Below are 12,708 nucleotides of genomic sequence, written 5' to 3'. Positions count from 1 at the left end.
TGTCCCACTTTATACATATACATGTGTGCATATAAATGCAGACAGAATTGAAAACTAATGCAAAATTGTTACCAGTGTTTACCACTGAAGAGTAGGAATGTGGAGAAATGATGAAGAGAAATTTGTGTTTTATTTCAAATACATCTGCAGCGTATGAATCTTTTGCAATAAATTATGTAATTTTTTCTGTTAAATTCAAAATAAAAAGAAAAATATAAATATGGTGGGTCCCACTTTTTAGGTATTCTTAGGTAGTAGAAACAAGTAGCTTCTTTTGTAATACAAAGGAGGATGAGTTTCATTTGTAGTTTCTAGATGAAATTACAAAATATAATACAGATTGATGGCAGAAAGAATCCAATAAGCTAAAATCCAAAGACAACCTTTGATGGTAATTGGCTCTCATTTTACTTACATGCTCCAAACCAATCCCAATATTTATCAACATAAGTGAAAAGAACATTTGCTTTCTTTGGCACTAACAAGGAAAGATAACTTTCTCTTCCAAGGGCCACATGTTTGTGCCTTCAGGTGCTCCTAAAGTTTCTATGAAGCCTAAAAACTGCATTATAGAAAAGGCAGGGCATATTGTTATAAATCATACAAAGAAAATGCATGTAGTATTCCAGTCTAGTTTTTACCTTCCTGAACGGAGTTCTTACACATGTGTAAGGAAGATAAGTATTGAGAAAGGGAGAGTGGGAATGTGAAGTGATGCATATTAAGCAACTTAGTAGGAATTTGACCTGTCTAGTCTTTCTCTGGGTTGGGCATAGCTTCAAATACTTTTGTGTGTATCACCACATACCCTCACTTCCTCCTTCCCTACCTCTTCCTTCTTACTGGCTTTGAGAGAGAGCATATAAATGACATCTTCAGGGCACGAGAAGCCACTTATCTGCAGACTTGTAGGCAGCAACTCACCCTCACTCAGAGGTCTTCTGGCTCTGGAAACAACTCTAGCTCAGCCTTCTCCACCATGAGCCTCAGACTTGATAACACCCCTTCCTGTAACAGTGCGAGACCACTTCTTGCCCTGCAGGTGCTGCTGCTTCTGTCGCTGCTGCTGATTGCTCTGGCTTCCTCTACCAAAGGACAAACTAAGAGAAACTTGGCGAAAGGCAAAGGTAGAGGCCCTGCTTCCCTGCACCTGTTGCTGCTTCTGCTACACCTGTGTCTGGGGTAAAGACTAGCTTGGTGCCTCTGGGGCTGGAGAGTGCCATTATACCAACAACTCCAATTGGAGGAGGCACACGGGGGGTCACTTCTCACTTCTTGTGTGCTGGGCAATCTGCTGGGCACTTTACTAAAACGTTACAGATCATATTCACAATGGCTTTATGAGAGAGGTACAATTACCCTCAATCTGCAAGTAAGAGACCTGAGGAAAATATTCATGACCACCAATAGGTCACATTTTCTACCCTAGAGGAAAGTCTAGACAGTGACTTGTACGCTGAACTGCGCTGCATGTGTCTGAAGAAAACCTCTGGAATTCATCCCAAAAACATCCAAAGTTTGGAAGTGATCGGAAAAGGAACCCATTGTAACCAAGTCGAAGTGATGTAAGTTGCTGTCTCTGTGCTATTGCCTTATCAGAGAAACCCTCTACCTCCATCTGCATATGCACTCGTTTCCTCCAGTCTCATGGATTAGTTCTGATATTCAGGTCAGGACACCCACAGATAACCCTGTTCTCTCTTGCAGAGCCACACTGAAGGATGGGAGGAAAATCTGCCTGGACCCAGATGCTCCCAGAATCAAGAAAATTGTACAGAAAAAATTGGCAGGTGATGAATCCACTGATTAATTTGTTCTGTTTCTGCCAAACTTCTTTAACTCCCATGAAGGGTAGAATTTTGAAGCCTTAATTTTCTAGAGTTCTCATTTATTCAGGATACCTATTCTTATTGTATTAAAATTTGGATATGTGTTTCATTCTGTCTCAAAAAGCACATTTTATTCTGAGAAGGCTGGTTAAAAGATGGCAGAAAGAAGATGAAAATAAATAAGCCTGGTTTCAACTCTCTAATTCTTGGCTAAACATTGGATTGTGCTTTGCATTTTTGTTCTTTAAAAATTTCTATTCAAACACAACTTGGTTGATTTTCCTGGTCTACTTTATGGTTAGTAGACACACTCATGGGTATTATTAGATTTCATCATGGTCAGTGATAATAGGAATCATATGGAGCCCAACAGAGAATATTTGCTCAATACATTTTTGTTAATATATTTAGGAACTTAATAGAGTCTCTCAGTGTCTTAGTCCTAGGATGTCTTATTTAAAATACTCCCTGAAAGTTTATTCTGATGTTTATTTTAGCCATCAAACACTAAAATAATAAATTGGTGAATATGAATCTTATAAACTGTGGTTAGCTAGTTTAAAGTGAATATATTTGCCACTAGTAGAACAAAAATAGATGATGAAAATGAATTAACATATCTACATAGTTACAATTCTAGCATTAGAATAAGCCTTATAAATAAGTACAATATAGGACTTCAACCTTACTAGACTCCTAATTCTAAATTCTACTTTTTTCATCAACAGAACTTTCATTCATTTTTTAAACCCTAAAATTTATACCCACATTATTCTTACAAAAATATTCACATGAAATAAAAATTTGCTGTTGATTTGTTGTCATCTATTATTAATTTTAACAGGATTGTTGGGGAAAAAAAGCTTTAATTTTCCTCTCTTTTTTGTATACTTAGTATTTCACAGTATGGCCAACAAAAGTTACTAAAGTGATGATTGTTGTCATTCTTAATGTAGTATGATAATAGTTCCAATTTATTAATCATTTTAATGTGCTAGGAATACTAAGTGTTTTGCATGCATGAACTAAACAATTTTTTAGAAGATAGATATGATCTGGTTAAAAGCACATCCTCTGGAGTTTGAATAATGAGGTAATCTGGCTCTGCCACTCGTTAGCTGTGTATATCAGGTCATGTTGCTTAATTTCTCTGTACCTTAGTTTCTTCATCCCTAAAATGGGGATAATATTGCCTCCATCATAGAGTTTATGGAAGGATTAAAAGAGTTAATAAATTTAAGGTATTTAAAATAATGTGTGTCACAAATGAGCCATATATAAATGTCGGTAATTATTTCTTATGATTATATTATCCTCCCCAGTGTTACAGAAGAGAAAAATCGAGTTTATAGAGTTTAAAATACTTGCCCACTTTCAGATAACTAAGTAGGTAACAGAGTGGGAATTTCAAATTGTGCTCTTAACTGCCACACCACAGTGCTTTCCTCAACTCTTCTTTCTCTAATGAAGAGATTACATTACATATAACATAGTACTATTCACACACATAATACAACTTGATACATAAATAGCATATTGTATATACTATAATAATTATAGGATATCAGGCATCTCACTCATTATGTCTAGTGGTTTCCCACTGAAACTTGACAAGACCAGCTCCTGAGACATGGCACAGTGTTGACACCACGCTTATACCTCATGAGATGCAGATGTCTTCTGTTTTTGAGTGCATGTATTGAGTTACTCTGTTTACATGCAGAGAAAGAGTAATTTAGTTGCCACTCAGTGCCACCTGGATTCTTTTACACTGCAAACATTAAAATCTGGTTGTAAGATTGTACAAACCCAGCGTGTTGACCATCCATATGCAAAATCATCCCTCCCCTTCATTCTCTCTGCTGTTAACTCAGAAGGGGCTTCAAGTTTCAGGTTCATAAACATGTATGAATTACAAAATGTTCTGCAACAGCCATTGTATTGGATACAGGATGTTCAAAAACACAGTCATGTTTTGCTTGACAATTGGGATATATTCTGAGAAATGCATCATTAGATGATTTTGTCATTGTGTGAACATCACCGGGTGTGCTTACACAAACCTAAATGGTATAGCCTACTACAAACCTAGGCTATATAGTACAGCCTATTGCTCCTAGGCTATAAACCTGTACAGCATGTTACTGTGCCGAATACCATAGGAAGCTGTAACACAATGATAAGTATTTGAGTATCTAAACATATGTAAATGTAGAAAGATATAGTAAAAATATGGTATAAAAGAGTAAAATGGTACACCTATATAGGGCAGTTACCACAAATGGAGCTTGTAGGACCGGAAGTTGCTCTGGATGAGTCGGAGTGTGAGTGGTGAGTGAATGTGAGTGCCTAGGACATGACTGTACACTTCTTTAGGCTTTGTAAACACTGTACACTTAGGCTACACTAAATTTATAAAAAATATTTTTTCTTCAACAATAGATTAACCTTAGTTATTGTAATTTTTTTATTTATAAACTTCTTAATTTTTAAACTTTTTGACTTTTGCAATAACACTTTAAATGCACTGTACAACTGTACAAAAATGTTTTTTCTTTATATAATCATTCTATAAACTTGTTTTCTTTTTTATCTAGTTATTTATTTATTTATTTATTTATTTATTTATTTATTTATTTTAGAGATGAGGTCCTTCTCTTTCACCCACACTGTAGTGCAGTGACATGATCATAGCTCTCTGCAGCCTCAAACTCTTGGGCTCAAGTGATCTTCCTTGATCTTCACTACAGATGTGCACCATCATGCCCAGCTAATTTCTAAAAATTGTTAGTGAGAAGGGGACTCATTTGGTACCCAGGATGCTCTCGAACCCCTGGTCTCAAGTGATCCTCCTGCCTCAGCCTCTCAGGCTGGGATTACACCCATGAGCCATAGAGCCTGGCTAATTGTTTTTTGTTTTGTTTTGTGTTTTTTATTTTTCACACTTTTCTGTTAAAAATTAAGATGCAAACACACATATCAGCCTAGGCCTACACGGAGTCAGGATCATCAGTATCACTATCTTCCAACTCCTTGTTTTGTCCCACTAGAAGCTCTTCATGGGCAATAATATGCATGGAGCTGCCATCTCCTATGATAATAGACAGATGATAACAACTCATACTTCCTGAAGGATCTGTCTGAGACTGTTTCACAGTTAATGTTTTTTCTATAACTAGTAGAAGGAGTATATTCTAAAATAATAATAAAAAGTATAGTATAGTAAATACATAAACCAGTAACATAGTTGTTTGTTATTCTTATCAAGTATTGTGTACTATACATAATTTTATGTGCTATACTTTTATAGAACTGGCAGTGAAGTGGGTTTGTTTACACTAGCATCCCCACAAACATGTCAGTAATACACTGCTTCCTATGACTTTACAACCATGAGGCAATGGGAATCACATCACTAGGCAACAGGAATTTATCAGCTCCATTATAATCTTATGGGACCATTGTCATATATGCAGTCCATTGCTGACCTAATTGTTGTTATGTGCTGCACTACTGTATGTAAGTCACAGATAATTGCACTTGAAAAGATCACTATGTGGTGGGAGAGGCAGATAAGCAGGCAAATAATTGCAGCTATATATTACACATGTTAATATAGAGGTATGCTTCAATTGCTTGAAGGAGCAGATACATGAACATGTTAAAATTTCATCATCATCATTTTCAACACATCATCTTCGCTAATGTGGCACTTTGAATTGAGTCTCTACCAGTACACTGAAACAGTGATAAATGTTATAATCTCTGATTTCATAGTGTTTTCCAGTTTAGGAAACAAAACCATTTTTACACTATGAAATACACACCTACACACACACACACACATACATATCTTTGTGTAATATATATATGTGTGTGTGTGTGTGTGTGTGTTACCTGTGAGAAATAGGAAAAACAGAGTTCTGCAAGATAGAAAGGCAAGAGAACCCAATTACGTATAGTTGTCAGGGAAGGGCCCTCTGAGGAACTGATACTTAAGCCGACTCCAAAAGTATAAAAAGTCTTAGTCAGGTGAAAAGGCAGGTAGTGGGAGAGTAGGAGGAAGAAATTACTCAGCTTAACAATTAAATTGCACATTTCTATAGAAGTCCAGTCCTACCACGTATTAGAATATCAGCTTTTCCATGCAGTGGGCTCCTGACGCCCTTCACCACTGTTAACAAGTATGACAGAGAACCTCTGGCTTTGGATTGAGGGTGTACCTTGCCCTAACCAAGAGCCAAAGTCATTCTTTTTCAGAGAAGGGAAGACAGTCCATGTAGATCTCTTCCCCTTTCCTGTGTGGGATTCTATTGCATCCCCTCCACTGTCACCTCCCATCATTCTCACATTCAACTCCCAGATGCCTTGAATCCTCCTGCAGGGAGCATCACTGCTCCCCACCAACAGTGCAGCCCATCCCACCCTGTCACTGGCACTGGCTGAAGACACAGCAGGCACTGGGAGACATGGCCTGGCAAACTCTTCTTGTCATCTCTTCTGGACTGTTATTCAGGATGGAAACAATGAAGAAACAGCCAGGCACTAAGCTTTTACAAGAAGAATGCATTCAAATATTACTTCTGCAGTTTTTCCAAGTGTACGAGTAATGGGAAAATAGACCTTGCGTCCTACAGCATACTGGGTGATTGTTGGTGGAGCCCGGTAAATACCATCCAGAGACTAGGGAAGTTTTTCACATTCAGGTGAAATTCAAAACAGTCATCGCCTAGAGACCAAATTAAATTTATTAATAGCAGAAAACAATTGCAAATAACACACTCTTTGCACACAAAGCCACCAAATTTAGTAGTAATCATTGGTAGTTGCAGCTGGGAGGTTGGAAAGGAAACGGGAACTGTCAGGGTCCTGAAGGCACCTACTGTGTAAGTTGCATGATGACAACAGAGAACTCTACTGTACTGTTAATACAACACAAAAAACATTCCTCTTCTGACTCAAGTTCTGTTTCTAACTCTACAAACGTGCTTGTATGTAAGTTGAGGTTGGAGGTCCCAGCCAAGGCAGCTGCCCAGAGCCTTTTCTTTTCTTTTTTTTTTTTTTTTTTTTTAAGTAATCTTGGCTGGCCAGAGCCCAAGTCTTCCCAGCAGTATCTTAGTTTCCACACCGCAGTTCCTCGCTGTCCACTTCAGGCTTCCGGACTGGAAGGACAGCCAGGAATAAAACGCGCCGGTGAGGCTCAGGAGTCACTGGCCACAGACCCAGCCCGACTTTCCCATCCCACTGAGATCCTGCTGGAAGCTCTGCGGCAGCATGAGCTCTGCAGCCGGGTTCTGCGCCTCACGCCCAGGGCTGCTGTTCCTGGGGTTGCTGCTCCTGCCAGTTGTGGTCGCCTTCGCCAGCGGTGAGAGCAGAAGTCAGGCTGGGAGGGCCAGCAGCGGCGAGGGGGAGTCCGGGGAGCCCTGGGGCTGGGGAGGAATCCTCTAGGATCATTATCGCAGCTACACTTAACAGAGCGCCTGCTGAGTGTCCGGGCACAGTGCCAGGCGCTGCACCTGCACCTCCCACCTAGTCGGCACGACTTCTGTCTGAGGGAGGTATGACTTATAGTTAAGGAAAAGAAGGCTGAAGGTAGCGGGAAAAGTCCCTAAAGTACCTCTGGCTACTCATGGAGTCACCACTCCCTCCGATCCTCCTCTCTTACCCCCTCCCTTTCCCCGTCAGCTGAAGCTGAAGAAGATGGAGACCTGCAGTGCCTGTGTGTGAAAACCACCTCCCAGGTCCGTCCCAGGCACATCACCAGCCTGGAGGTGATCAAGGCTGGACCCCACTGCCCCACTGCCCAACTGATGTGAGTCCTCTCACTGCATCAGTCAGTGCCGCCGCTCGGTGCCTCCTCTGCCCATCCCTCCCCCTTCTAATGCCATTTGCAAACCCAAGGACTGAAAGTCACGTCTCTTCTCTTTTCCCTGCCAGAGCCACGCTGAAGAATGGGAGGAAAATTTGCTTGGACCTGCAAGCCCCGCTGTACAAGAAAATAATTAAGAAACTTTTGGAGAGTAAGCTACTAGCTGACTAACTGTGTGCATTTGCTATATAGCATACTTTTTTTTCCAGTTTCAATCTAACTGTGAAATAACTTCTGATATTTGTGTTATCTTTATGATTTTAAATAAACAAAATAAATCAAGTTGTAGTATAGTCAAAATACTTCTTAATAATAGTGCAAAAATTGTGTTGACACATAACAATTTCATGGAAGAAAAAATTCCGGTATTTTAAGCAAAAAGTATTTTGAAGGAAGGTTTGAATACTGGTTTTGCTTCGTGTTACATGTTGGCTGATACATATTCATGCATTTACATGATTGCAGTACTTTATAGCTACATATTTACCTTGACCATTATTATTACTTTTGCCAATAAATATTAGTAGCACTTATGCATTACTAGATGTCTTTTAAAAAAATTAAGTAAATAAATAAGACTGCTTTTATGCCCATAAATTCTGGAAACGAGGAGAGGTACTAGATGATGATGTTTTTATTCATCCCTCAGAGCGCTGCTCTACTCTGGGGAGAAAGGAAGTTGTTGCAGTGTTGATATATTAGTTATCTACGGCTTCTGTAACAAATTAACACAAACTCAGTGGCTTAAACCATACAAATTTATTATCTTGCAATTTGGAGGGTCACAAGTCCCAAGTGGGTTGAACATACTAAACTCAAAGTATGATCGTAGCTGTGTTTCTTCTGAAGGCTCTAAAAGAGAATCTATTTCCTTTCCTTTCTCAGCTTATAGAGGCATCTACATTCTCTGGCTTATGGACCCTCCATTGATTTTCAAACTGCATCACTCCAACCTCTGCTTCCATTGTAACATCTCCCCTCTCTTTTCTGACCTTTCTGCCTCTAACTCTACCTACCTCTCATAAGGAGCCTTGTGAATACGTTGGACCTGCTTGGATAATCCAGAAACCATTTCCATCTCTAGACATTAAAACATCTGTGGAGACTTTTTGCCATACTAAATGACATATTCGTAGGTTCCAGAGAGTAGGGCATGGGGATCTCAAGGGTGGGGGGCATTATTCACCTTACCACAATGGGTCAGAAGGCAGAATCTAGCTGAGGAATGAGAAAGCTGCAGCCATTGCTCATGAGCTAATGTAATTTTTACCCAAGGTGACAATGTTTGTGTAGACATAGGATAAAGATCCTAAGAGAAAATAGAACACGGCGCCATTCAATCTCTTTGCTGGTGGTGGAAAGGGTGGGTTTTTAGGATGACAAACTAATTAAGAAAAACATAATTTATAGATGCTTAGGAAATGCCAGAATATCATCTAAAATTCCCACACCCACATTGCAAGTTAGAGAGTATTATTCCCAATATAGAGATGAGCTGACAGTCTTGGGGAGGACACAGCTTGCGAGAGGCTGAGCAGATAAGTCTGACTCTCAACTCTCTCCTCTTGCTCTCACATTGTGCTGCCTTTCACACAGGCAAGTGGCATGCTAGCTGATTCTGCAGGCAGGAACTGTTCCATGAACTAGCTCTTGAAGGGGGAGTAGGAATTTGCCAGGGGGACAAAGGGAAGACCGGAACTGTCACCAGAAGAATAATATGTAAAAAGACACTAGATAATTCAGTCATTTGCAGGTTTGGACAATAGTTCATAGTTCTGCAGGGCTGGAATATCTATGGAGAGAGAGAGTGAAGCATGGTCTCTCAACTAGTTTTCACCCCCTTGGTGTTTTTCACCTATAATACAACTTATGCACTGCTACCCATATTATTTTTCCAAAACATGGATAGAAATATTTCACTGCCCTGCATAAATCATTCAAGATCCAAAGTCCTTAGCATGGCACTCTACACTGTGTCACACTCACTTTCCCTCTGTGCCTTAGTTTCCTCATCTGTGAAGCAGGGATATTATGAATGGCTACTTCATAGATGATCATGAGGACCAAAGTCAATAAATGCTGGAATGCTGGTGCCTCATAAATTACTGCTTAAGTATTACCTTGATCTAACTATACTGAGAACACTTTCAAGTTGCCACCTTTATCAGCAAGGGCATGGGAAGAAGGCTTTCCTTCTGGGAAAAGCTCAAGTCACACAGCAACTCCCTGTTGTTGTTTCAATAGTCATGGAGTGATAAAGTTTAAATTTACTTAAACTCCCTGTGAGTTGTAAGCAGTCATCAGAAAATGTCCAAAAACTACATACTTACTGCTTAGTCATGGGTTCTATGAATAAAACCAAACCACCAAAGGATATTTTGTTCTTGGAAGCTGTTCTGCATTTTTGTAATTTTTCATTTTTTTCTTCTAAGGACTGTGGTAAAAATAGCTTCTTCTGTAATGTATAAAACATTGAAGGTTTAGTTGGTTTTAAATATGTATCCCTATTTTAATCTTTATAAAAGACAATTCTTATTTATTACAAAGAGCAGAAAATATAGATGAAATAAAAATATTTTTCATAACCTATAATTTCACCACTCAGTTTTTATTTTTGAAAATATTAGTCATTTGATATCCTTACAAGTTGAAAATTCCTGTCCAAATTTTCAGAGTATGAAAGCGTGTCCCAGCGTAATATAAAATGTTTTCCTCGGCTGGAGAACAAATAGCTAACTCATGTGATATTGCATTCACTTATACATATATAGTCCTCTGTATATTTATATTCACTGTGCCTATGTGTGTATGAATGTACGCATATTTTTCTACACCTTTGCATACATATAAACTCACACACACATAAAGCGAGTTTACAATACAATACTTATACCTGCTTTGTACTATGCATCCTGATATTTTATTTTCTATCCTATCCTATCCTATCCTATCCTATCCTATCCTATCCTATCCTATCCTATCTTATCCTATCCCACCATATTCCACTTTTTAGAAGATGTTGGCCACAACTCTATAAAATGATTTTATAACCCACTAATGGGTCATGATGTGTAGTTTAAAAGCACTAATCTAGTTCATTGATTAAAAAGTTAGGTTCTGATGGTCCATATTGGAGTCCACATTCCAAACAAGATGCATGGAGGAGTCAGTAAGGACAGGATGCTGAGGACCAACTGGATAGTTAAATCTCCTGATCTGTAGTCTTCCTTCAATTTCAATCTCCATCCCTGACCTAGGGTTGGAGTCTCTGGGAAACCAAGGAAAAATAGCTTCTGTGGTAAAGACGTCACACCAAACAGGATATTGTCTGGACTGTTGGATTCTAAGTCCTTTTTAGCTAGGGCTACCATTTATATTCATTACCCATCTACTTCAATGATGTACATTCTAGTTGGTTCCTAATGCACAACTTAATAGAGGACTGAAAATACATTGATTTCTAGGAAGACTTAGATAAAAAGCAAGCATGTTCACAATTAATGGACTTAAGTAGCTGTTTTATACTTATTTCCTCTTCCCATACGGCTCTTTTCCCTCTTAGTCCTGTAGATGCTGGCATTAGCCCAATGAGCTCTTGAGTAAGTTTGGGTTATATCTCAACTTTGATCCTGTGTGACCCTAAGTTTCCTCAGTTTCCTTATCTGAAAAACAAGGACAATAATGTCCACTTCATAGGGCTTTTGAAAGGAATACATCACACTTATAATAGGACCCAGCATGGATTCTGACTCAGAATTGGAACCTAGTAAATAAACAGGACTTTTATTCCCTTTCCTTGGAGTTTCACCACCAGAGCGTATAACATTTCCAATAGTGACAGCCACAATCTGTGAGCTAGCAAGCAACCTGTTGAGAACACAACCAACAAGAACTTCTCCTGCACAGAACCACAATCAAAAGCAGACAACGAGTTAAGAAGATTTGGACATGATAGACCAAGGTGGTATTTTCCACATACAGTAACAAATAAAAAAAAATCAAATACCAAAACCACAATGTTGATGGGGGATTTATCATGGCTGACTAAAACAATTTTATGCCTGCCTCCTCCACTTAGAAAAACCAGAGCAGTATATAGACAGTGACAGTATGAGTACATTATCCAAGCAATGATGTTGGAATTCAACAGAGAAGTAACATGAGAAACTAAAATCTGAGAGGAAGAAGGAGAAGAGGCAGCCTCCTTTCCCAGGATAGGCTGGGAGCTGGGAGTGACTTCCTAACACAAAGAAGGGGCAAGTAATAGACTTCTAGCAGTTCATATCCCCACTGTGAAATAGTATAATCCTCGCCATGAAAGAGCCTTCTGACCCTCCCAAACCCTGAAACTAACATGAGGACCAGCCAGGAGACTGTGGGATGGAACTGCTCCAGGGAGGGAGCTCACACTAGGTTCCACATTCTTTCTGAGACTTAAGTGGCTACAGCAACTAGCTTCTGTCAACTTCATGCTATCCTGGGACCCAGCAGTGCTGGGACTGGGGCATTATGAAAACTTGGGTTGTCACTGCTGGGACAGGAGAGCAAGTAGGGATCACTGTCATTGCCAGGGCTAGGAAATGAGCTGGGCCCGATAGGCAGCAACTAGTGCCAGGAAGTGAGTGATCTGAGGTGGGGTCACGAGGTGAGTGAAAGTTGCTGCTGGGACTTGGTTGCAAGCTGAGTGAGGGCTCTTGAAGCCAGGGTAGGGGAGGCAAATCCCATAAGGACTAGGGTTTGAAGGGGTTGCATGTTCCCCATCTGCCAGCACAAGGATGTGACCAGAGGGATGCCTCACCCTCTTCAGTGGCAAGCCCTCAACAAAGCTGCTTCTATCCCTCCCCCATACACTCTGCCTGGGACCTGAGAATTGCTCTGCTCTTGCCCCCCATGGCTAGTGCCTACTCTCACCAACATGGCGCCTGAGCACAAGCTGTCCAACCTAGCCGCACCACCACCTCTTCAACAAAGCACACAGCCTGGGGTCCTGGAGACTAGACTGTCCAACCC

General features: G+C 39.9%; 2 protein-coding genes across 2 annotated transcripts; both read left to right on the top strand.

Moving 5' to 3' along the window:
* The first annotated feature begins 898 nt into the window (after positions 1–898).
* PPBP (pro-platelet basic protein) lies at positions 899–2,032 on the top strand. Its single transcript, XM_003265740.2, has 3 exons — positions 899–1,127; positions 1,430–1,565; positions 1,708–2,032. The coding sequence occupies exons 1-3, from the start codon at positions 980–982 to the stop codon at positions 1,808–1,810; spliced, it is 387 nt and encodes a 128-aa protein (XP_003265788.1). The 5' UTR covers positions 899–979; the 3' UTR covers positions 1,811–2,032.
* Positions 2,033–7,046: 5,014 nt separating this feature from the next.
* LOC100587403 (platelet factor 4) lies at positions 7,047–8,228 on the top strand. Its single transcript, XM_003265739.3, has 3 exons — positions 7,047–7,194; positions 7,515–7,641; positions 7,767–8,228. Exons 1-3 carry the CDS (start codon positions 7,104–7,106, stop codon positions 7,867–7,869), a joined length of 321 nt encoding a protein of 106 aa, XP_003265787.1. The 5' UTR covers positions 7,047–7,103; the 3' UTR covers positions 7,870–8,228.
* The last annotated feature ends 4,480 nt before the right edge of the window (positions 8,229–12,708 follow it).

The sequence above is a fragment of the Nomascus leucogenys genome, chromosome 9 (genome assembly GCF_006542625.1).
Source record: "Nomascus leucogenys isolate Asia chromosome 9, Asia_NLE_v1, whole genome shotgun sequence".
NCBI classification, from domain to species: Eukaryota; Metazoa; Chordata; class Mammalia; order Primates; family Hylobatidae; genus Nomascus; species Nomascus leucogenys.
The sequence above is the reverse complement of the archived record's forward strand: the minus strand, read 5'-3'. Positions and strand labels throughout refer to the sequence as shown.